Source organism: Halichoeres trimaculatus, unplaced genomic scaffold, assembly GCF_033239565.1.
Source record: "Halichoeres trimaculatus isolate MK-OKI-2021-1 unplaced genomic scaffold, fHalTri1.1 fHalTri1_scaffold_7, whole genome shotgun sequence".
Lineage (NCBI taxonomy): Eukaryota > Metazoa > Chordata > Actinopteri > Labriformes > Labridae > Halichoeres > Halichoeres trimaculatus.
In genome coordinates this window covers 27,037,796-27,063,523 of record NW_027437185.1, presented here as the reverse complement: position 1 = coordinate 27,063,523, position 25,728 = coordinate 27,037,796, and the positions used below count along the sequence as shown (strand labels likewise).

General features: G+C 39.9%; 3 protein-coding genes across 6 annotated transcripts; all 3 read right to left on the bottom strand.

Moving 5' to 3' along the window:
* Nucleotides 1-5,565: 5,565 nt before the first annotated feature.
* On the bottom strand, nt 5,566-11,610 carry rnf212 (ring finger protein 212). Of its 4 annotated transcripts, none has more exons than XM_074674302.1 (13): nt 11,493-11,610; nt 11,232-11,350; nt 10,833-10,894; nt 10,661-10,735; nt 10,421-10,477; nt 10,166-10,224; nt 10,020-10,079; nt 9,215-9,279; nt 8,654-8,714; nt 7,933-7,969; nt 7,770-7,824; nt 6,982-7,051; nt 5,566-5,855 (listed from the first exon to the last, which is right to left on the bottom strand). In XM_074674302.1, the coding sequence occupies exons 2-13, from the start codon at nt 11,338-11,340 to the stop codon at nt 5,729-5,731; spliced, it is 837 nt and encodes a 278-aa protein (XP_074530403.1). In that variant the 5' UTR covers nt 11,341-11,350; nt 11,493-11,610; the 3' UTR covers nt 5,566-5,728. The 4 variants fall into 4 exon arrangements, with proteins under 4 accessions (XP_074530403.1, XP_074530406.1, XP_074530405.1 ...); XM_074674305.1 differs by having other exon boundaries at nt 9,215-9,273; XM_074674304.1 differs by having other exon boundaries at nt 11,516-11,610.
* Nucleotides 11,611-12,799: 1,189 nt separating this feature from the next.
* On the bottom strand, nt 12,800-14,204 carry LOC141793538 (transmembrane emp24 domain-containing protein 11). Its single transcript, XM_074674307.1, has 5 exons — nt 14,075-14,204; nt 13,675-13,766; nt 13,385-13,510; nt 13,075-13,221; nt 12,800-12,949 (listed from the first exon to the last, which is right to left on the bottom strand). The coding sequence occupies exons 1-5, from the start codon at nt 14,202-14,204 to the stop codon at nt 12,800-12,802; spliced, it is 645 nt and encodes a 214-aa protein (XP_074530408.1).
* A 1,989-nt stretch (nt 14,205-16,193) lies between these two features.
* Nucleotides 16,194-21,711, bottom strand: spon2b (spondin 2b, extracellular matrix protein). The gene is made up of 6 exons (XM_074674301.1): nt 21,609-21,711; nt 20,179-20,448; nt 19,754-19,977; nt 18,758-18,949; nt 18,427-18,619; nt 16,194-16,875 (listed from the first exon to the last, which is right to left on the bottom strand). Exons 2-6 carry the CDS (start codon nt 20,423-20,425, stop codon nt 16,697-16,699), a joined length of 1,035 nt encoding a protein of 344 aa, XP_074530402.1. The 5' UTR covers nt 20,426-20,448; nt 21,609-21,711; the 3' UTR covers nt 16,194-16,696.
* Between the last annotated feature and the right edge of the window lie 4,017 nt (nt 21,712-25,728).

Sequence of the window (25,728 nt, the reverse complement as noted above, 5' to 3'; positions counted from 1 at the left end):
GAAATTCCGGAAAAGACATCGTACCCAAAAACTACTCTTTGTGGTTGTGTTGACAGTGTGTGATTGTGATTAATTAATACTGGTGGCTATTTCGACACTGCCACGCAACTTCAAATTATTATATTACCTTACAGCTTACAGTTCATTCTAGATAGTGCTCGCAGTGCCTTTGAATTAAACTTCTGAGAAAGCATCTGAGGGAGCTGATCTGAACTGTGAGAATTTACTGGAGACATTCTTGGGCTGTCAAGAAGTCCAAAGAACTCTTTGTTTGGTTAAGGTCACTGTCTCTTTTCTGTCCATGTGAAGGCTGTGTTTTACAGTGTGTGGTTTTGTTTTGCTGTGTATTTCTGTGGCACAACACATTAGTAATTTCAAACCACGGCAGGATAAAATGCTCATGCAGATACCAAAGAAACTAAAGGTTTCATATGTGTAACAAGAACTTTGTTGCTTCAAACTGCAGATTTACTTCCTCCAGCTACAAAAACGGCTGACTTTTGCACTGAGCATTGATAATTTCCAGTGTGAATATTTAGTCCTTGAGGTTTTGCGGGACCTTCCTTCTGGTTTGCGGTTGGCTGGTGAAAAGGGTGTGAACCCGTGGAGGAGATTCCTGGGCGCTTGAGTCAACAGCAGCTGTGGTCGGTGATGAAGAGTAGCTGTCCAAAGGGCTCTTTTACCGTCAACTGGCTTTTCAGTGTGAAAGGACGGCTCAGGTGAATGGAGTCAGTGACCATGAAGGGCTCAGACAGACACCTGGAAAAAAGAAACGCTCATATCTTGTCATAGTAACCTGAAACACATACACATAAACACTGAGCGGGAAAAGTTTGACTGAGTCTGGTGTATAAGCAACATGTGCACGCAGCTGCATATGGAAGTTTGCACACTGATGCACACACACAAAAGCACAGATGTTTGCATCACACACACACAGATGGCAGAACATAGACACCTGGCTGGCATTGAAGCCCTGCTCTGTTTGCATACCTCTCCCTCTCTGCACTCATCCTCCACACAGCCACAAAGCTGCCATTAAACCAGGAAAACAAAAACACAAAAAGAGGCTAAAAGGGGGCAACAGGCGGCTTCCATCCTTCTTCCACCCTTCCTCCCTTTTCTCCGTTTCTCTGTGCTAAATGTTTACCTTCCCCCCCTCCTGTGAAAAGAGAGGGATGTGGACAGACAGGGTGAGAAAAGAAAGAAATCTGGCAGAGGGGAAGGGAGCCAAGGCCTTTAAAGTCCGCCACAGAGCCGTGACAAAAGCCTCCTAATCTTGGTGTTGTCTTTCGGCCCCTTTTTCTCCCCGCACATCCTGCCAAGTGTGTGTCGCTGTGTGTGTGTGTGAGTGTGTGTGAGTGTGTGTAAGAAAGGAAAAGAGTGGAAAAAGTCTGTGTGTGTTATGCAAGGAGCAGTGCATGTGTTTGAGTAAGTTTGTTTGAGAAAGTTGTAAAAACGGTGAAGAAGGTCGGTGTGTGTTTGATTGCAGAGAGATTGAATGTGATAAGAAAGGTGTGTGTATGTATGTGTGTGTGTGTGTGTGTGTGTGTGTGTGTGTGTGTGTGTGTGTGTGTGTATCCATGCATGTGTGTGTGACAGGAAAAGAATCTTTCCACAGCCGTGCTGACATCACTCAAGCATGCATGGGACAGTTGGAGGAGGCCAGGCCCCTTCAAAGGCAACAGCCTGCCTGCCTTCACATGTGGGATGCCTGTTTATGTCTCTGTGTGTCTGCATATGTGTGTGTGTGTGTGTGTGTGTGTGTGTGTGTGTGTGTGTGTGTGTGTGTGTGTGTGTGTGTGTGTGTGTGTGTGTGTGTGTGTGTGTATTGAACAGAATACAAGTGGTCCAGGTCACACAGCCTCACCTGTTCCTCTTTGACTCATAAACCACCTCTATTGAACTCTTCTCCGCTGAAATGCGGGAGAACTGCCGGTGGGTGTGTTTGTATTTGTGTGTGTGTGTGCGTGTGTAACAATTCCTCAAACCCATTCTATTCAACTTCTTCAAAAGCAGCAGATGTGAAAAGGTGTGTGTGTGTGTGTGTGTGTGTGTGTGTGTGTGTGTGTGTGTGTGTGTGTGTGTGTGTGTGTGTGTGTGTGTGTGTGTGTGTGTGTGTGCGCACGTTCCTTCCTCATCCTGTGGATCCCTATCAGAGGGCAGCTGTGGTCCAAAGGCTTTCAGACACACAGCAAAGGAATGCACGCTGCCGCTATCATGATTTATGCATAGCATAGATAGACGAGAGTGACATCTACAGGCAGATTAATGTAATGTCAAATAGAGCTTTTGAAAGACCTCATTTACTTTGTTTTTGTGATACAATCAGCTCTAAGATCTCTAAGAATTCCCGTTTGCTCTTACAATGCTACAAAACATGCCAATTGGAGTTGTTGTGAGATTAAAGGGGCTGTGGGGAGTTTGGAAGTGATCTTGAAAAAGGCTCCCTTCTAAATATTTGCCTGACCATAATCCACACTTTAAAATGAGATTATCAGTGCCAGTATTGCTGTTTATAGATTATTCTAAATTGCAACTTCTTAGCTTTCCCATTGGGTTGACCAGGACCAGATTGACTGATGGCACATCTAGGTCTCTATGACAACACCACGCCGGCTGATGAAGTTGAGTAGTGAGAAGTGATGAAACACAGAGGTCTGTGTTTTTCTCTGCTGAAAACGGTTTCTATGACTAATTTTGTAGTGATGGTGGAAACAGGAGTCTGTCAGACAGAAAAACGACAGAAGAGCAGAAGAAAGCTAAACGGGAGAGTGGTACAGCCTGAGCTAGAAGCCAATTAGCCTTTAGCTCGGACTGTATCACTCTCTAACACAGATGCTAAGCTGTTTGTGATTATGTACATTTCAACCCATATGCAGCAGTCATTTTGCAGTGGTCTGCTCAAACTTGAAAGTCGATCAATAAAATGAAGAGTGAGGCTACGTTAGCTCTGCTAGATGACTGGCAGGACACAGCTAACCAGGATTAAGTAACGTTACACATTGCGGACGTGACGTGTAAATATGGCCAACTTCTAAACTACTTACAAACTGACAGAGTTAACTTGTTGTCACGTTAGTCGTGGGAGCACCGGGCTGCTGATAGCACTACATATAGCCGGCTGCTATGCTACAACATTTGCTTGATGTCATGTTCAATCCGTAGCCCTAAGTGACTGTACTGATAAGTACCTCACCTCAGCACATTTTATCCAGTAATAAGTTGTCTTGGACAAAGCACAACTGTGTCTATCCGATCTCCTTTTAAGTCTATAACAAAGACACACCTCACTAAAAGTAATTTAAGACAGTGTGCGGAGACTACGGACCACAAGGTGGCGAGGGAGTGCAATTAGAACAGATCCTCCTCATAGCATCTTTAACTTCAAATTTTTAGGTGTTTTTTGGGGAGGTATCTTTCATCATCAATTAATTTGAATATGTGACATGTATCACTAAGCTTAAAAGGGACTCCATGCTACGATGTAATTTCTCTCAAATTCTTTTAGTCTGCCTCTTTGTAGGAACTTCAGAGACTTGTGTCTGGGAGCGAGGCACAGGATTTCTCAAAGCAATGTTTGCAAGAAGTTCAACATCAAATTCAGAATGTTTATTCAAATCCAAACAAAAAAAAGACTCATTACATCCAATTTGGGGCTCTTCATCATGAACACGTATACAAAGAACCCCTCTTAAGATGTCCTGTGATAACTCAAGATGCTCACTTATCTGGGGTTGGTTTCATGAGACAAAACAGACACAACAGGAGATAAAAGTTGTTGATAAATGCAACAAAAAGTTACTTTTGTCTATCTCACTGCCTTGGTGATCACCCTCTCTGACTGGCAGGTTTGTCTTGCAGCTAAGAGTGAACCAAACTTTCTGACCAGGTTTTTCTGCTCTAAAAGGTTGATTCATATTGTTACACATTATAAATATAAACTGTAGGTCATGATGTGTCTTCAACCACTGCAATGCAGTGGCTTTTAAAAAGTATGCATGAAAAGAATAACAACTTTAGGAGATGTCTGAAAGTTTAAATGTTTTAATCTGATGGCAATCACAGATTAGACACTGTCTCTGTTTGCCTCAGGAAGGCTAATAACTCCACAGAGAAATCATTTACTTCATTTTGTGTCAAGCCTGAGGGGATTACTCTCACAGCACCAAAGGTACAAGACTGAAATACTGAGTGACAAAGTGTGAAATCTGGATCAGATTAAGAGAGAAGCTTCCCTCTCTTTCACACACACACACACACACACACACACACACACACACACACACACACACACACACACACACACACACACACACACACACACACACACACACACACACACACACATACATACACACACACTCTCACAGAGCAGAAAGATAGAGATGGAGACACGGTGAGAGTAAAGAGAGGGTGGGAGGAGTGGACAAGCTGTGGGAACACGCTGCTGAATAATTACCGCTGACATCAGAATAGTTTTCTTTAGCTCTCTGAAGTGGCAGGGCTCATTTGTACAGCCTGGAGCCATGCAGAGGTGTGTGTAGAAATGTGTGTGTGTGTGTGTGTGTGTAGAAGTTTGGGATGACTATTCAAAGTAAAGTAAAACATCACTGTAGTTGCGAAAGAGATGACCCAGTGTATTTCTGTGTATGTGTGTTTATGTGAGCCCACGAGGGAGAGATTATTCTGATTTAGTCTTCTCCCTGTCAGAGTGTGACACCCTGACAGCTCAGTCTGCCCCAGGGAGCCATTTCTCTCTAAGTGGACCTTAAAAAACAGGAAACGACATCAAATCCCACCAGAGTGCTGAAGAGGATCAGGCCCACCAACTCTCTACAATACCCTATAACTTAACCCACACACACACACACACACACACACACACACACACACACACTTGTAGGATCCTGACTATAGCGTGCACAAAGCCAGAACACACACGTCACACCTGAGCCCTCTTCAATAGACACCATTCACCGCCTTGACAAGCAGGCACAAAAGAGGCAGAAACACAGGTCGACAAAGAGAGAAGCGACCTGTCTGAACACATCAGGTCGTCCCCGCCGCCTGCTTCACCACATCAGCTTCTCCTCTCTGCGATGACTTCAGGTGGTATCATGTTTCTCTTCAGATACACTTTGCCTTGCCTTCACTTGCAGGCTGTTTTGTAACAAAATTTGTGGGTGAATTGACGAGTCATGTTACCAAGTTGAAGGCAGCAGGCCAAGTGTGTAGAATCTGTTGCCTTGAAACAGCTAAACCGCCTGAAGGCTTCTCGTAGCTGTGGCATTATTCTGTCAACCATGCAGCCACTTCTGTAGAATCCAGTAAAAGGATCGTAATTTTTCCTTGCACATAATCCTGGTTTATCTTTGTAGATTGAACAGGTGCTAGTGAAGCAGAGCTGGCGTCATTTCAAACTGTGCCTTTGGCTAAAAGTTCGGGAGGCTGATCGGAGAGATCTGAAGATCTTTCAAATGAAAAAATAAACACCATGATGAAATGTCTTATTTTATTTCATTATAACTTTATTCTGACTTAAATCATTTTGTCGTTGCTTTAATTTACAATGAGATACACAAGCTGCAATTTAACTACAGATTTTGACAACATCCAGGTCTCACCGGTACACTTTCAAGTGAGGATCCTAAAATGGCCTTCAACACACAGTCTACTTCCTCCACATGTTTCATGACATAACTATGTGTGTGTGTGTGTTTGAGTGTTAATGAGGGAAGACAAGTGAGGACATAGAGTGTCTGAAGGACGAAGGAGGTTTAAAGATGGGAGACTTCCAACTCAAGCTCTGGCTGTGGGAAATATCTGGTGTAATCGTTGCTCCTTGAAAACGACTGTGATAGAAGAGGAAAGATACTTGTTATTTCTTCTTATACAAAAGAAACTCTGGCCGACCTATAAGTGCAAGCAACATTTCCTTGAGACAAAAAATTAACTTTCTTTACTCAGAACTCAAAGTATAAAACCAAAGACAAATCACAATATGTTTCCCAAGATTCTTTGCCTTCCAGGTTTAAAAAGTGATTTTTTTTTTTTTTTTTTAAAGGGCTATGTAATTTTTGAAAACAGCAATAGGGATTAGTCTCTCAGACAGTTTATGGGACTCATTTCTTCTATCCCAACACATCTATCCCCTAAAATCGTTTTTGAGATTGATTTGATTATTTCCTCCGCCAAGGAGGTTATGTTTTAGGGAGAGTTGGTCTGTTTGTCTGTGAACAGCATAACTCAAAAAGTAACAAACTGATATGTATGAAATTTTCAGGAAATGTTCAAAATGAGATAAGGAAGAAGTGATTCAATTTTGGAGGTGATCCAGATCACTGTCTGGAGCCAGGATTTTTTCTAAAGGATTCTTTATCATTGTGCGATAGGGCCGATTTCACCAAATGTGTATTTAACTCAACGATAAATGGTTGGATTGCTTTGCAAAACAATACAAGACAAGGTCACCATAATTTCTGACAGATGTTTAGGTAAGATCCAGATCCTGGCAATATTCTGGATACTAACGCCCGGAATATAAAAATATGTACTGGGTCACACATTATTGTACAAAACTGCAACTAACACCAAATTGTAGCAGACAGTCTGCTGATAGGGAGTATAACATTAAAGTAGGACTTAAGTGTTGCGTGACAATCACAATATGCTTGGCAGAGGTCTGCGCTCTCCGAGTGCTTTTCTAGTTTTCTTGCTGTTTGTACAATAACAAAATTAAACAATATCATTAAATTTAAGTAAATTAAGATGGATAATTTAAATGATACAGATAAGGTTATGTAAGTAAACTAATCTTGGTTTTATAAACAACAACCACACAGAAGACCCAACAGCCTTTTCATTAAAATCAAACTCAATCAAAAACGGGGTTTGAGAGAGCTTAACTTCTGATCATAGACATTCATTGGCAATGTTCCGATTTTCATATTTGGTCCGTGTGTCAATGAAATCGCTCACCTAACAGTCGCTGAACAAGCCGAGTAGTTGGACATTGTGGCCTGTTCAGATGATCTGTTGGGAACGGTGCCTATACATAAAACCAGAAAGATCAAAATTAGATTCTTTCATACATGAACACAATTATAACAGTTTGAAAATAACAGTTTTTAAGCTTTAAGGGCTTATGAATTTTTTCTACTCTTATTTAATTAACTCACTGCAAGTTATACTGGAAAAAATCTTCCACAAGGGAAAGTGTTATAAGACAATTGGTATTTTACAAGAAAACATCTACAGCTTTTTATAAACTTGGTCTTTCACTGCAGAGAGCTCATTTTTTCACATAATGTCATCCTCTAAAATAAAAAAAAATACTCAAAGTTTTGATAAGATGTACAATCTGATGGTGGAAGCATCACCCACAATTGGAGCAAAAGCTCCTTTAAAATTCCAGATTACACAGTTAAAGAGAAAAACAGCCAGCATCCATCCAGTTGTACTCTGTGGGTGGTCAGTGAAGTGTCCATTATCCACTAACAAGACTCAATTTTGGGGTAATTTTGTCGGGTTGTTGCTGCACAATTATGTCAACGTCAATCTGACATCTTGCATTTTAATCACACAGCTTTAGTGCACAGAGAGAGACACAGAGCTGTCATTGTTTTGTTTCTTCTGTGGAATAATAAGCGTGATTTCAAGGTGCCTTTAGTTTCATGCGTGAATAGCTACAGATTCAGCAAAGAAAGGTGTCAAGCCCCTGACCCTGAATTGACATGAAAAACAATAAGGTGGAGCAAACCATTTACCTGGTCGTCTGTTCTTTGGAGAAGTGATTAGCGACACTCTGGGAGCCATGTTTGGCTGAAAAACAGACACATGAAAAACCACCTCAAAAATTATCTGAAGTGAATGTCAGGATGTAGGCTATAATGCAGGACAGGACTCAAATAGGAAAATGAAACAGCGTACCTTCCTGAACACAGTATCCACCTCCATGCTTTCAGCGCTGAGCAAAGGAGAGCACACTTAAATCATTTTAGGTTTAAACTAAAAAACTACTTCGTTGATGCTTTTACATTTTCATAACTGTGTTGTTTCTGTTTGAGAAGATTACTGCTCAAAGGGAAAAATGAAACAAAAATATCTCTTTAAGAAATAGCAAGAAAATTACTCAGACTGCTTGACAATATATGCTCCAGTTTACCTAAACCTGATCTCATTAATCATATTCAACCCAAACTGGACTGACCCTGCAGGCATGAGCTGCAAATGGTGTTAATATCCGCTTTCAATACTTAGCAGAGGAATCTACAGTCTGAGTAGATGAAACAACATTTGTGCAATTAAACTCCAGCAGCCAATCAGTCCTGTGTCAGCAGTGTCTGGGAAAACCAACAGGGAATCCTGACTAAGCCCCCAATGAGGCTGAGCTTATTCAGGTGTGTAAGCATGTGTAGAAAGCCGCAGGGCAGGGCAAAGCTATACAACGACTAAAGCTAACATAAGATACTGAGGCTGAAGCCGGGATATAAGGTGTTTGCTCTGTGAAATACCTCCCACATTCTCTCTGCACTCTGTCCTGCTCTTTTTGGTGAGAGGTAATGGAGGGCAAAGAGGTAACAAAACACAGACTGAGGTAGGGTGAAGGGAGTGTGAATCAAACATTAACATGGGAGATGGGAAAACTCACACATTAGCCATGGAGGAGTGTCTTGAAAGGGAGATTTGGGAGTTAAACGGGATCTGCAGAGCTGACACCAAACAAGAAAAAAAGAAATGTCAACAGCCATTAATGATATTGAGACATTAGTCACTTTCTTTTTAAGTTCTTGGAAGGGATGAAACTTAAATTTAAATTTTTTCCTCTGAAACGTGCAATAACGAATAAAGCCATACCATACCATACCATGCAGGACACTGATTGTTTCCTTTTGTTTGGAAACTTTATTTAGCTCTTCCTCTTGGGCAGAATTTTGAAAAACCAACCTCATGCAACAAGGCATTGACTTGACAACCCTCACAATGTTTTTACTTGGCCTTTTTCTTTTCTTTTTACCCCAGTCTTGCTTTCTGAGTGGCATAATGTAATTGTGTTTCTTATCCATATCACAATCAAGGCCTTAAAACTCAACTTTGGTTCAACCAAATGGTATTAAATATGCATGGCTTTCTTGGGTGTTTCAGAATATAATTGCTAAACACAAAGACTAATAAAACTATGACACTGAAACAGTACAAGATTGTTGCTCACCTGAATTTTGTCTCTGAGGCGTTAGTGTGCTGTGGCTCATCTGAGGCACTGATGAAAGTCTAGCACTATGGGAACAGTAGTAATTAAAGTAAATCAGCTTTAACATGAAAGATATAATTATTGACATGCATGCTAGTTGAAATGAATCACAGAAACAGTGTCAGAGACTTTTCTGAATTCATCTTAAATGTTAGAATTTTACAGAAACACTGCAGTTGAAGTCAGTAAATGGTGAATCATATACATTTTAGAGTTCCAGGAAGATAAACTAGGCAGTGATATCTGTTAAAATTATTCTCAAGTCACTTAATTCCAAATTTAGAAGCTGCACCTATACACTATAGGAAAGTTTCTTAAGAGCAGCCTCACAGCGTTGGCTGTGTGTAGCAGTACATGGGTAAATAAGCCAGGAGTGACACCTAGTGATGAGTGAGGAACCAAACAGGATATGCTCAAGCGCAATAAAGAAAGACACATTTACACCATTTAGCACCAGATCATCATATGTTTCACCACCATAGATTTTTATGAGTATCATGCATAAAACAGCTTTAAGTGGATAGTACTGAAGATGATCTATCAAATAGAAAATGAAAAAATGAGACATCAGCTAAATGCTAAGTCCATGAGTCTAGCTGAGGGAGAGTTTGAGACTGGATAAATACACAACCTCGGGGGAAATTAGGTTGCAAAATTAGAAGTAAAATTATCTGGTTAACACTTAAACTTAATCTTTGCCTACTAGTGATGATTGTGCCTAAAGCTGATCAGTACATCTCATATGAGTATCAACTCTCTGCAGTACCTTTGCTGCTGAAGCTTATTTTCTAGCTTAGCAATGTAGAGACTCTGTTCGTTCAGTTTCCTGTAATGGGGAAATAACAAGAGTTAAATGTCATGCAAAAAGCATAAACCAGAATTAATAAACATCAAAACAGTGATTTAACATACTTTGTCATCTGCTGCATTTCCTGCTTCATCTTGACTAATACCTCTTCTAGTTTCTCATTCTGTATTTGAGTGAATGGTTAGTGCACAAGTACAACAGCTTTGATAAAGAAGTATTATCAGGTTACACTTTTTCTAACAATACAGCTCGGAAAATATATTCAATTACCTGCACAATGAACATAAGCAAACCCCAAAAAACACACTTATGTACTCCATCAACTGTACCCACACAGTAAAATTCAGGAGCTGTCTCACCTTTTTCTGGTAGTGTGCTAACAGTCTCTTTTGATTTCTTGCCTGGAACATTATGACCTAAAAAATATAGAAAATAGTTCTGCATTAGGTTTGAAGTAATGCGAAATACATTTAATTATTACATTAATAACTACCAAACAACTTTTTGAGCAAATCTTGAGCTGACAGACATAAACTGTGAACTGATATGTGAGCAGTCCATGAAACAGTGAAATATTTTGATGTAAAGCTGGGACATACCTTTCCTATTTCAGAGAAATGCTTGGTTGCGACAACATGGATGTCTGTAAACAAAGCCTTCACTTCTGAGCTGCTCTGAAAGAGGCACACAATGACTACAGGTTCATACACTTTACACCTGCTTTAAATGTTTCAACAAATTTCAGGTTAAGCCAACACAACATTTACTTACTTTGTCAGAGAGAGGTGATATTTGGCACTTTGCATTGCATATTAAACATTTCCCTTGTGAGCCTGAAGAGAAAGTTGCAAGTATGCGCAAGTTATTAGCTTCATAACAAATGATCAGTTAATCTGTATTGGTTCAGAGTGAATATAGGACCCTCCCAATACAATACTGACAAACCTAATGAGCAATCTGAAACCTTAGTAGCTACGTTTGAAAGGAAGGGTCAGTCAGATATATCATCTCTGCAATATCACTTTAAATCCAACAGATGTCCCTGTTCAATCATGTTAACTCTGAAAGGAGCAGCAGGTGAGGATCTCCTCTCAGTCTCAACTACTAAGTCTAACAGCATGGACTGTGATTGTTTATCCGAATCCGAAAACATAATTAGCATTTCTCCACCTTTCTGGAAACAGACACTACAGATGACATGTCCACAGGTTGAGATCCCCAGTTTGCGGTCAGGAGAGGGGGGCAGGAAGCAGGAGTTGCAGCACACCCAGTAAGGCATTTTTAAAGCCCTGAAAGTGAAATATAAGTTGATTACAGAAGCTAACTCCTCAAACTTTACTGTTCAGCTTGAGTTGCTAGTATCCAATATGTTGATAACGTTAGATTAAACTTTCGTAAGTGTTCTGAGACATGAGTTTAATTTCTATTTACCAAAATATACGCTAGATACCAACTTCTCACTTCAGATGTTCAGTTAAAGGAGATTACAGCAAATCACCGCGACAATCCCGCTGCCGATTAGCATTAAATTTAGCATATTCCAAGCTAACCCTACATTCACGTGGAGTCTGAATAACGAGACGTGTAAAATCTTTTATGATGGAAGCGACTATGACAGAAGAGAGTTATCAATGTTTTAATGTAGTCTGCCGTTGAAACTGCATGCCGCTGTCAAAGAGTTGATAACTGTTTTTTTTACACGTAAGTAAAAACCGTATTTTATTTGGTAAATGCCGCTTTCACATTACTATTTTAAAATCAGAGCTGATATATGAAGTCCGAGCATTCGAGGTACACCTGAATGCAGCAAACGGCCGGTTCGAGCCTGAGTGGTCACCTTATTCAGGATAATAATAATAATAATAATAATAATAATAATAATAATAATAATAATAATAATAATAATAATTTTATTATAATGGTTATTATTATTATTATTATTATTATTATTATTATTATTATTATTATTATTATTGTTATTGTTATTATTATTATTATTATTATTATTATTATTATTATTATAATTGTTGTTTTCATTTTTTACATAGCACCTTTCAAAACAAAGTGCTCTACAAAAATAATAATAATAATGATAATAATAATAATAAAATCAAATGTGAATTTGAAAAGGTTAAAACCACAAAATATAACAAAAGATAATTAAAAAAGGCCAAAAACTAACAACAGATACAAGGAAATAAACATTAGAAAAATAAAAGCAAAGATAAAAGCAAAAATTAATAAATAAATTAATTAATTAATTAATTAAAATCATGCCTGTAATACTGCCTGAGAAAAAACTAAGTGTAGCTTTTCATTGGAAAAACACACAAACACTCAGATATCTCCTAAGAAGGGACATTTATTCACTTTTTTAAAAAGTTTTAACTCCCTATTGTCTCAAAACATTTAAACACCCCACAGTTCTTCCTTAAAATACATTTATTTTTATTTAAAGGTAATAAAGAGACTATACAGTAGAGAAAATAGACAAATGGCTAGGAGGCTAAGTACTTTAATAAGAGGGAAAAATGTTATAGCTTGGACAAAGATTGTCTATAATGTTCCACAAAATAAAAGTCTCATTCCATCATCATTATTATTATTTTCTGTTTTGGAAAAACGCGGAAAGAGCACTCATGTTGCTGGTGTTTTTATATATGTGCTAGACTGCTGTTCCTGTCATTGGGATGCGTATGATCATCAGACATGTAGCTGGCAGGTCAGAGGTTTTTTCATCAGACCAACTTCTTGGCTATGAAGAAGTCTTTGAGTCGTTTCATTTGCCAGAAACCAACTGACAGAAGAATAGAAGTCTGCACCACGGCCCACCATAGCACTTTGCTGTTGGTCTCCTCACTGATCTGACGAAAGACCTCCTCTTTTTCCTGGATAGAGAGAGAGATGATACAGCAAAGATAAATTTGACGTGATACAATACTGCTGTTGGTTGTGAAAGTTATTTTGAGGCATTGGGAAAAGTATCATCTTGTGGTATAAAACGGTCACTCACCCTCTGGTACTCTTGCTGCCTGATGATAAATGTCATCTGCTCAATGAGGTGTCTCAGGCTGTTGTCCAAACTTGCCATGTTGTCTTTGGTCTTTCCAGTGTCATGGCCAATAGTGTGCTCTCCCATCTGTACATCCAAATGTAGTTTCTGTATAGCAGGTAGAGGAAAGTAATGGTTAATTTTGGAAAATCTAAAGTAAATTTATGTCCTTGATTCAAATTTCAGTTAAAAAGTTGCAACATTGTATCTCTTGCTGCAGTTTCACCTCTGTTTGGCTTTAATTTTATGTTTGTGTCTACAAAGGTCTCACCAGCTTCTCTTCAGCAAAAACCGAGAATCGTGTGGAGTTGGTTTGGAAGCAGAGATAGTGCTGACCAGAGATATGAGCTGTGAATGTGAATTTGCCAAATTTGCCAAAGCGTTTGCTCATTACAACCTAAAGGGAAGGAAAGACACTGTAAGGCCAACACAAGGACATAACCAGTAAGCACAAAGAAGACCCAGAGACACAACTGTTGCAGTGATAATCTTTTGAATGTAGTCCCCAGCCACCATGTTTGTGCTACCCTTTCTTGTGAACTTCACTTTTAGGCACAGTACCTCAAGGTTTGTGTCTCTGACTGTTACAGTGACGCCGAAGTGAGGGGAGGTGGTGAACGCCTTTATATTCCAGGGCTCCAGCAAGAAAAAACCTGAAGGTATGAAACAGTTTCATATGAGGGCATGGGGGTATCAAGTAATATCTTATCTATGATTATTTTTCCTGACACATTACTCTACATAAAGGTCTTGTCAAAGAAAGATTATGCTATTGAAAGGACAGTTTGATATCCATAAACGAGTTCTGCACTTGCAGAAACAGGAGATATGCTACCATGAAAACAAACTCACTGTCACCATGTGACTCAACAATCACGTGTAATTCACAATCCTAATCCATCAGTTCTGTTGAGATCATAAACAGCACTCATGAGAAATAAATTCTCTTTCTAGGACTCACCAGTAACCAGTGTGTCTTCAGGAATCTCCTCAATGATGCACTTTTCCTCCACTTCTCCGAGATCAAAATACATGGCTGCTGCCAACATCAGGTAACACTGGAGGAGAAAGCCAATGCCTCGCAAACCCATTTTCACTGAGCAATGCGTATGTGGATTAAATTACTGTAAACTTGACACTGGCTGAATGTTTGGCCAGTTGTTCCACCTGAACTTTTCTGTAAATCCTGAAATGTTAACTCAAGATTGAGCTATGTTTCATCAACTACAGCTAAAAATCCACGTCTTTAGAGTGTTAGGCTAACCTGGAAACAGTTTTGGACGTGAGAAACTCACAGGTGTTGCTTTGTGTGACGATACAATCTGGTAGTTTTGTGATTGGTTGACCTGGGAGCCAATGGTGAGGGTGTTGGGGATAGTGATAACAGAGTCTGAAACCCTACACTGGATTCATATCATCTGACATTTTGTTTATAATACACCGCTGAGGAAGTTAGGAAACCCACCTCTTTTATGCAAAATCTTCTGTTAAGAAATCAAATAATGTTAAAACTTTTTCACAACAAATTAAGCAAGTTTATGTTGATACAGCAGACTTATTTTCACATTAGGGCTGAGGCCAGGCTCTGCCTTTACCTCACTCTGAGATGGATCTTGAGCTATGCCCAAAGGGATAAATCTGAGTTACATACAGTAGTTATATTCTGTCCAAGCATGAGGTCACATATAATGTAAACCCCCACACAGCATCTGCAAAGATTATTACTCCCTCAAAGTGAGCAAAAAATCTGATTTTCTTCCCCTCCCACACTCCAGTAGTTCTACACAAAGTGTGAATAATAAATCAACATGTTCAATAAAACTGTCATTAAAAAGTAAAATAATTTTTAATATTCAGTTATAAAATTTTCTGTTATTTCTTCAGAAAGGCCAGCTTTCATCTTTTTTTCTAAAACTTACAAAGGCTCATTTTTCTAAAAAGTAAATATTGCATTTCATTGACAAAGACACTGTAATGTATTTCCAATCATATACAGCCCCATGTTCCTAACTCTTCTTTACTCCAAACTAAGCTAGTGAAACTACTGTAGAGCACAGCCAGAGACTCAATCCTGATCCTGATCCCCTGTCTCAGTGTTTTTCCTCCCTCTTGTCATTCAAAACACCAGGTGCTCCTTCATGCACCAGATGTTTTGTTCTTATTGCAGTTCAATCTGTCCTCTGTAGGATGGTTTCTGTGTTTTTATCTGTTTTACATATTTACAGCAGTATCATTCACAAAAGAAGCCATTTATTTGAATTTATTTCACATTATGTTGTCTTGCCCTTAAACTTTCACTGAAAAAAAAACAAGAGGTCCCTTCATGCTTAACTGATTTCTGTTCTGTCTATCATACGGGACCCCTGCTTCGTCCTGCGGTCTTTCTGCACTGGATGTCACAGTGAGAACTGAGCTCTGTGAGATTCTGAAGCCCCGTAATCTAAATCAACATTTGGGGAACTGTTTTAAATAGTTGGTGAGAACATTCATCTGTTTTATGACCAACACTTCATCAGGACGAATCCCAGCCAACACCAGGGCTCCAGCTCGGGTCATCCAGTTGAAAGTATTTCTCTCTGCACTCAATTTGATCCCTCAGCCTGAGTATGAGTAATATTACCCTGGGAGCCCAAAGTAAGCTGTAATGTGTGGTTTAGATTTAGAAGTTAAACACTCCACTGAGCAGAGCCACTGGAGGAATTTTATCTATATGAACTTTTCATATTAGTGATTTAGTGATGTCATAGATGTGAATTAGGCTACAATATATTTAACATATATTTACACTTTATTCAACAAAAAGACAACACACATTTTTTGCACATTTTCTTTTTTTTACAAAACACTTTTTTCCATATTGAAATTTTATCTCGTGAACATAAAGGAATACAAACTATTAATTCTGATATATACTGTACACTACAGGTCAAAACCTGTCAATAAATATACATGTCTTTATGAAAACAACTTTTGACATCATTTATAGGACCGTACACAAATCTATAGGTCTGATGCTCTTTTCTACCTGACACATTCTGCTAATGGACCTGTTAAGGCATTGTGTTTTTGAGTATGTGGAGTTTTGGTTCAGTGAATATGGGGATCTTCAGTATGAACACTTGTTTCCTCATCCATTAGTTGAAATCTTCTGGGAGTTCTAAACATCTGTTTGTGATCATCAGAAATGTCAAAGTCCATTTTTTTTCCAAAAAATTCAGAACAGCACAGTTCCAACCTGTACAAATTATGTAATCTGACAAAACTGAGTTAGTGCCTAATAGCTCTTCTGCCAAACTACACTTCTCTAGTACTGTCAGATTTGTCTGTGTCTGGAGGATGTGACTGTTTTTGCAGTTAGTCTCCGAAATTTAACTTTGGGACAATCAATCAGCCTCTTTCAATAAAAGAGAGCCCAATCAGGGAGGAAATAGAGGGTGTGTGTAGTACATCACATTTACTCTTCATGTGATTTCACTGCAGACCTTTTTCTGTTGTTCCTTCGTCTCCTTCCTTTCCTCCCTTTCTTCTCCTTCTTCTCTCTCCTCTCCTTTTTCTCCTTCTTCTCCCTCCTATCCTGGCTTAGTCATAAACAGTTGTCTGGGAAACACTTCCTCTCTTCTTCCAGCAGGGGGCAGGCTGCTCCATTGTTGGCTGGGTGCATTAGGATGTAGCGCGTGCGGTGCTGCACGCCTGAGTCTCCACACTTGCCTTTGCACAAGCCCCAAGGAGACCAGACTGACACCTCACAGTCCAGAGGGGTATCTGTGGGGAAAGACGGGTGTTAGATTCTCAGAGAGGTTTTATTTTTAGGTGTTTTACAGAATCAGGGGTTTGCAGCTTTAACATGGCAGTGTCTTGCCAAACTTTTGAGTGTATGGTAATTATTTGGAGTTGGCAACTGTTTTTGGGTCCTTTTATAGGTTTGAATGGAAAAGTGGGAAATCACTGCTCTTACACAGTTTGAAGCTCTTAAAACGGATTTACAAGGATGCTGGCTTGCTGGTGTAAACATAAAGCTTCTTTTTATTTCTTGGCAGGGATTTCCCTTTTGTGAATTTGTTTGTTTAAACTCATTAAATTTTAGTGGTCTTGACTGTCAGCCAACCTTGTTTTACACTAATGTACAGCTGATAAGTGTTGTAGACTTGGTTTTTGGTTTCATATTAGAAAAGCAGAAGGATGGGATTCAGTGAGTAAGCTATGTGACTGCTAAACTGAATAAGGTAATAGAACAAGAAAGAGTCAAATCTACATTCAACAAAGTCGGTGTTGATACAATCCAGAGTAGGTGATTCCTAAGCTGAAATGAAAGTTGTCACTCCAGACTGGAGAAGGAGGCATCAAAGAGATGGAGGGATCACGACAGGGAGGGAAACATAAACAGATGGAGGGTTTTGGACGTAGCGTTGGGATCAAGGCAGAAAACCCCAGCAGATTTTTGGCCCCTTTTGACTGTTTGTTGGGATTGTTGTCATAGGAATGGACTTGTAGGCTGTGATGCTGACTCAAACCTTTACCCTCGCCCTGCACTCTGAATCTGATTACAGCATGGCCTGCTCTGCTGCCAGGTTGACACATTATCTGTTCCCCTCCAAAGAAAACCTTTCCTGGTCAAACCAGCATTTTCCCCTCTTTGACACATTGGAGATAATCAGTCACTTAGACAGTTCTGTAATTTTGGCTTGTTTGCAAGTTTTCAGCCTTTTTGTCTATCTTTTCCAGTCTAATGTCTTTGCAATAGTTTGTCTAACAGATGCTGCTAATCTGTACAACAGGCAGCCATAACTGTTAATAGTTTGGGGACCAATGGAAAGAAACTCAAGTTTTCAATCCATAGATCTAGATGTTATATGTCTACATCCCATTTCTGGGCATGCCCCAGATGTTGCTGTTCATTTTGGTGCCATTTCACTGGATAGCAGATGCGCCCCTGGCATTTTCTGATGTTGTACCCTCTCTTGGGTTCCCTGGTGTCTGGTTGGAATTGAATGAGTTTGTGTGTGGCCTGTAATGGTTTCCAAATGTGTTCATGTGAGGCAGCTGAAGACTAAGACCTGGGCTCCTGGGACTGTTTGAAATTCTACATTTATGTAACTGAGAATATTTACTCTTTCCATCCTATACTTTGATTTTTGGCTGCTGAATGGAGATGGAAAGGAATGATGTGTGCAAATCAAAGTATTATTTCCATATTTTTCCAGCTGATCTACATGTCAGCAAGTCTGCATTAGGCAATAAACACATGGGAGCTCCTGGAAGGTTCAAGCAAGTGCTGTATGTCTGTTAACTCAGGGAGCATAATGATGGACTTACTGATGGGTGAGTCATCAATCTCATTGCCTGTGAGCAATAGGTTGGACTGTGTGGGCTCCAGGGCTCCAGGCAGGCTGATGATCTGATTGGTCTTCTTTATCTTGGTCAGTGTGATCTTGGCAATGGGAGGCAGGTGCTTCAGGCGGGGGTAGTAGAAGGAGTTTGCTGGGTGGCTCGGGAAGGAGGAAGTAATCTATGGACAAACAGAGAACAGGACGTTCAAGGAATTTGTTTTATCTTCCTCTGTCCAAGATGATTGAGCTTGCTTAAACAAAGAAAAAAACAGTGTCTTTATCCTTGGGTTTGACTTGATGGATGTTGGTGGACTCACCTGTGTTATTTTATCTTGTGGGATAGTCTCGAAGTTTGGAGAAGAGAACGTGAACCCACTATCAGTTCCTGAATCGTAGGGGAAAAGCTCCAGAGACACATTTTCTTTCCAGTGGTCACCATCACACAGGTCAATTGAGTCCACACCCACAAACCAGTCGGGGCTTGGAACAAGGCGCACGAGGAAGGACAACTATAGGTGGAGAAGAGGAAGTAGACCAGGGGAGGGAGGGTATAGATGGGTCAGATAAGTAGAGAAACACAGACAGACACAGGAAGGAGTATGGTTTATTATTTTACCTAAAGGTGGTTTGCTTTGTGTTATGGGTACTTTTTACCTCTTAGTTCCCCTATTTCTGTCAACCCCAGGCTCCACTGGAGTTCTACTTTGGCCACTAGCTCTCAACTCTTGTCCAATCTTAACATTATGTTCCCCAAACTTTATGACACTCATCAGTTGGGAGTTTAACAGCCAGCTCCTGCTGAGCTTGACATAAATTTTAAAGAAGAAATCAGTTCTGCATATGGAAACAATCTGAAGCTGGCTTTATCATTGCATTTACTGTGTTGCGGCATCTGCCTTGTAGATGATGCACTCTCCAACTCTTTTTGCATGGTTTGCATGTGTTTTTAATCAAAAGCTGCAGCTTAATTTGTCTTTATTGCACTTTGACCACAAGTTTAGAAAACAAGAAGTAATTTAAATGTTTTTTTCAGCTATAGCTTGGTTGTTGTAGTTTTGACGGAGTTGCAATAACCTTGATGGAATTTACTTTAAATTTTCAATAGTATTGTACAAGTTTTGCCAAATTGTGACAGTAGAAAGCTGCACGATTGTTGAACCCTGCTTCTCACACTGGCTCCCTCATATTTAGCCCTGTGAACTTGGCGAAGAAGAGAATCCTACCACCTCATTGACCCAGAGAAAAACCCTCTGATGTGCTTGCAAGCCCTGACCTAAACTGAAAAAAAAAAAAACAGGTGTCGAGCAACTTACATAGGAGTGTCTGGCGAAGACCTCAAACTCAGTGTTCATCTGGCCTGTGCCTCCCACAACAGCAGGAGCAGAGAGGATCCCATAAACGCTCTGGATGCGTTCGCCGGCCTCTTCAACTTCCTTCATGATGGTCCAGGCCTCGCCTTTCTCTGCGAACTCCCTCACTCCGTTACTGGCAAACTCATTACGCTGCCACATGTGGTAATCAGAGCTGTGAGTCACTCCTAACAGCAGGGAGAGGGAAGGAGAAGATGTTAGTCGATGAGGCAGATAACTCAAAATGTAGTTATCAAATATGATATACACTACATTACTCAGTTTATATACCTTAACATATTAAAGTGTATTCATATTTTTTGATTAAAAAAATGAATCTGCATGTCAGAATAGTGTTTGATGAGAGTTTGACATCAGTTTGCACCCACCAATCAGGTTTGACCACTGTGCAGGAGGACGGTAGACGGGATACTGTTTGGGGAAAGCAGCCTGGGTCCACTTGCCAGTAAAAGTTAGCCTGTACTGAGCAGTTTCTGTCGCTGTGCACATGGGAACATCAGTAGGAACCGGCATTGAATGAACACCTAAGCCTAGTGTCAGCATCATGAGGAGCAGGTGGCAGGGTGCCTCAGAGATGAGGAGTATGCTTCTTGTGGTGTCCATACTGACGAGCATTGAGTTAGTAAAGGATAATGGACCTAAAAGACATTGCAAAGAGGAGGAAAAAAGACGTTCATAATGTTATAATCGCAAATTTCTGCACACACTTTTTTCTTGTACTGTGGTGTGCTTTGGTTACACACCAAGAAGTCTGTTTTCTGTAACTTGTACCAGCTGTAATAGCTTAATATCTTTAATCTGTGACTTCAGACTTCTTTTTCCAAAGAGGAAATCTTGTTTGCTGATTGTTCACACTATCTTCTGCGGTTATCTGGAAGTTATTAGTCACATGTTATTGATTTTCGCATCTATACTTGCCTTTATCACTTCCTGTCAGACTTGTACATGACAAAACTGTGTAGAACAAGCTCCTGGTTGAACCTCCACTGTGGAGTTTAACAAGTGGGGTATGTGAGTCAGACGGGACCAGTCTTCATTTAACGGTGTTTTTTTCCACTGTTTAGACTTGTAAAGCCAGTAAAGTGGGGGAGGAGTGGCAGGACAAGATCTTGTATTAATTAAGATTACAAATACTTGAAGTTTGAGTCTCTGTTGTTGCTGTAGCTACAGCCCGGGGAGCTGTAAATTCCAGGCTCAGGAATATTATCTAACAGCATGAAGCCTTGCCAGCTGACGTTTGTAGGAGTGGATATCACTGTCTCAACTGTATTATAGGCAAAAAGATACTCAAAGCAATATTTCTCAGAATCTTTCAACATTTTGGAATACCCAGTTTTTAATTTTCTTCTGTGGGAAATATATTAAAAAAATCTTAATTTATGCTCCTGTTTTAAAAATGCAGTTGCATGAGCTCTGATATGCAACATTAAACCAAACTGTGCCTGATGCAAAACTTATTATTGGTTAATTTACATCTATAATAGTATAAATTTTATGAATGGCACTATAGGTGCTATCATGTTGCCATATTTTAGGCAGGATAAAACAGAATGTGGCTGATTTTGGTCTGCAAATGTTTGCATTCTCTGCAAAATGTATTCCTTCTATACAAAACAGAATGCATCCCTCAAATTTCTGCAACATGCTCACTGTCACAGGAATGAATACCAGTAAATATAAGTGCATATTCAGTTGCTTTCTATAAAACAGCTGATTCCCATATTTTAGTGCAAACATCAGTCCCTCTGTTCTTCTATGTAGTGAATCTAGGTGTAGATGAGGTGCAGAAACTACTCACTGGTTTTTCGGTGGTCCAGATGTATGGAGGGCTGCAGCAGATGAGTAGAGACTGGGGCTGGAGGAGGAGAGAAGGGAAGAGGGGTGCGATGGATGTGGCTGTCGGAGAGTATGACTGCAAGGCTTCAAGTCCTCTGTCTCCTTTTTATGTCCTCCAGGAGCTTCACCCTCCCCTCCCTCCATCCCCTTGTCACTCCCCTCCTCAGCTTGCTTCACTTTTCTTATAATAATACTTTCTATCTGCTTGTCAACGACTTCCCTGCCCCCTTCATGCCCTTTGACTTTGGCCCCTCCTTTCTTTCCTACTCTTTTAAAGAAGACCATTAACTGAATAATGTGTTCAGCAGTTTTGGATGCTCAGCCAGAGGTCCTGTGTGGCTCTGTGGGTAGGGTGTCGTCTGACAGTGTGAAACTGTAGCTCCCTTTATCTCCAAATATGACTAATGAGGCCAGTAAAGTGTTTCTAGAGTTCTTTAAATGTCTCCAGGTCAGGTTTTTGAGCTTCTTCCAACCTGCTAGATCCAATTCTACCACTGCTTTTTAACTCATGTAGGTAGTTATATTGCCCGTGTCACAGTCCGTTTGTAAAACTACCGTGATGTGTTTTTCAGGGGCTCATAAAGTTAGAAGAGTTGAGGTATCATCCAGTAAATAAACCAAAGAGATGATGTGTGTTGGCCCTGGGTTTCAGAGAAACTTAACACCTTTATAAATTTATTCTGAAGCTTTTTTAAGAGTGTTGTGTTAATGAGCTTAGAGTATTAAAGGTCAAACTCGTTTTTTTTTCCATTTTGTTGAACTCTTTGCACAACAAACACTCAGAACCTTAATTTAATACTCCAGTGCCCCTGCTGTGATACATTCGGACCTGTTGTTTCTCCCAATTCCTACCAATAAACACAAGTAAAGATGCAAAGAGACGCAGAAAAACTAGCACACACGTGGTTATATTTGTGTTAGAAAACACCAGTTTAGACCGGACATGAACAGGGGGATACAGTGTCCATGTGAGTACTTTACAGTGTGTGATGTGTGACTTACACACCTACAAGCAGCCATGATAACAGCTGCTGTTTTCTCCTGGATCTGGACTTGTGTATCTTAAGTCCCCATGACAGGTTTAAGGGAATGTATTTGTTTGTGTGTGTGTAGATCAAGAACACGGTTCCCTCCTCACTTGCCCTGGAGGTAACAGACAGCGCTCCACACACTCGCGTGCACACACAGAGTTGTGGCAGCATGCTGAATCAGCCCACATCTAATAATTTCCACATGGTCACGTTTTTTGTTTTTTTTTAGAGCTCAAACTAACACACCTACACACTCATACACACAGAAACCAGTTATCCTCTCTCAACCTCTTTTAATTTTAAAGATTTACTGTCTTGACTCAAAGTCCAGTCTGCCTTTAGTTTTTGCCATTTAAGAGGGGAAGTTAACTCATCACCACCCTGCTGCTTTTGAACCCTGAACAGAGCTGCCCTGTATTCACTTTTATTGAGGGTAGTGGAGCAAAATGAGGCAAGAAAACAGCCTGTGTGAAGAAGAAGTAGGTTGTTTCTAATTCTGGCCACTCAGCTAAAAAGCACTACCATCCCTTATTAGTATAATTGATTCACTTTCATTGTCAGTTTTGAAAGCACAAGTATTCTGGTGTCTGTGGACAACAGTGGTTCAGCTTTGGTGAATGCAATTCCCAGATTCCCATCCACTTCCTTGTCTGTCGCTCCAAAGCAGACCTCTGACCCCTGACCTTTCCAGAGACATGTTCCACAGGGATCAATAAAATATCAAGTTTCTATGTGTGGAAGTATTAGTATTAGGTAATAACTATATGACATGTAGGTAGTCACAGCTTCCAGAGGACAAAAAGTCGCTCTTCTATGAGGTCTGACTTTGTCTAGGTTGCTCTTTTTTGAGGAAACTTGTGGTTAGAGACTTCTAAGAACTATTTGGATTTTGTGGTAATGTACAGTTGGAAGTTGAAGACTGTGTATTTTTTCTATCTTCTTTCTAAATAATGATAAAACCATTGCTATATTTGAAAAAAATACAAGACCAGTGTGGAGTGATAGAGAAGGGAATTGTCCTTTACCTACTATAAAATGTCTGCAGTTGACAGACTTACATTCTCCACAATGTTGGGAATAGAAATGAAGCATAGTTTAAGGCTTTTGGCTTGACATACTGGACTTTTTTTCAGAGTTTCAGCTTCAGTGAAGGACACATACGGCAGTTTCCAACAGGAAGCGTACAAGCAATAGCAAGCATACACACAAATCAGCCAAAACATTTTGACCACTGGTACAAACTTGCTTGTGACATTTTAATCGTTGGCTGTCTAACTATAGATAACTGCATCACCTCGTCACTTTGCATCCTGCAAAAAGTTGTCTTGAGCAAATTAAGTAATGCAAAAAGATGAGCCAATCTCCATTCATTTGCTCTCAAAAGAAAGGCATGACTTGGTAGAAGTTAAGACAGTGGGTGATAGTGCTCATGGGAAACAGAGTCTCAGAGAAACAATAGCTAACTAAGAAAGTAACCACACAGAATGTCAGTGGTCTAAGATAGTGATGAATTTGTGTGGAAAAAGGTCCTGCTGACCTAAAGCAGTAAATGCATAGGGAAACGAGAATATAGGTCAGAAAACACAACCAGGGCCTGGAGCCAACGTGTGACATGTGTTTGCTGGAGGATGTGGCTGCGTATTGTGGTGGTCGGGGGTGTGGGAGTACTGTCAGCAGCATAATGTATACTTTTTCCAGTGTGTAAACCAAGGTCAGGTCTAGAGTTTAATGTTATGATTATGTCCACCTGAAATGTAATGCTTTCTGAATGTATATGACTACTAGGGAGGAAGAAATGGAGAATTTGTTTCCAAAATCTAGCTTCCTTTGACTTCTTCTCTTTCTTTCTCCATCTCCCTCCATCCCTATTCCCTTTCCCAGCTCAATCATGGTTGAGGCAGATGTCTGTCTAACTTGATTCTAGTTCTGCTCAAGGTTTCTGCCTGTTAAAATGAAGTTTTTTCATAATGCTGTACTCATGATGGGTTAAGATGGGGTCAGACTCCTTGTCTTGTCTTGACATTTTAGTATAATTTGTTTTTGTACGACAACAAAAGACAAATATTTGGACTGTTTGCAAATCTACTTAAATTCTCATTGCTCAAGGCACGTTTGAAGCTCAAATTAGCCACTACTGTCAATACTTACCCTTGGCTGCACCCACAAGCTATTCCGCTGTTTCATAACACTAAAGGTTGTGAAACAGATTTAGTCTTTTTTATATGTACGCACAAACTTTCATTGCTACGAAATATTATCCAAATCTGGTTTACAAGCTGGAATTGGCTCCTTGGCCAAGTAACATCATTGAACTTTTTAACAGAGAGCAGGAAGTAAGTCTGAACACTGATTTGAGGGTCTGGGTGAATGTCAAGACACTAAAGGTCACAGAGGGGTAACCATATGTCAGCAAAGCAAACCGGAAACGTCTGTAGACTGGACGGTAGCGTTGGTGTTGTTTGGGTTATAGCCAGCGTTGCTTTGGAAACAGAAGGTGAGGTCATTGTTTGGATCTTCTGGCTTCATTTCAGTAAAGGTTTGTGTTGACCACAGTGAATCTGGAAATACTGCTTGATGAAAATGCTCACATGGGAACATTGAGAAGTTGTGTCACGTGTAGGAAGAAACTCTGGTAAACCCATGGCCATGCAATGATTCACATAAAAGCTCCCACACACACACACACTAAAAAAACACAAGATACATCACTCACATGTCTTCATTGAGACACAGTTTCCCTGTTCACATCCACTCTGAAAGTTTTTTTAATTTTAAAAACCAAAAAGGGTTAATTCAAGCTTCTTTTCTAAAAAATCATCTGCTTTCATGCTAATATCTATGTTTGTATTGTTGTATTTTTTTTTTTTTTTTAATGTACGTATTGTTATTAAACACGTGGAGAACTGTATTTGGGTGTCTGGATTTTCAGCATTCGAAGTACTATGTTCAACAACATAAGGACAAACCGTTCAAAAAGGGCAAAAACAAGCAGAATACACACTAATGTAAGACTCCATTATGCACTTACATAATGAATATTCACTTCTGTTT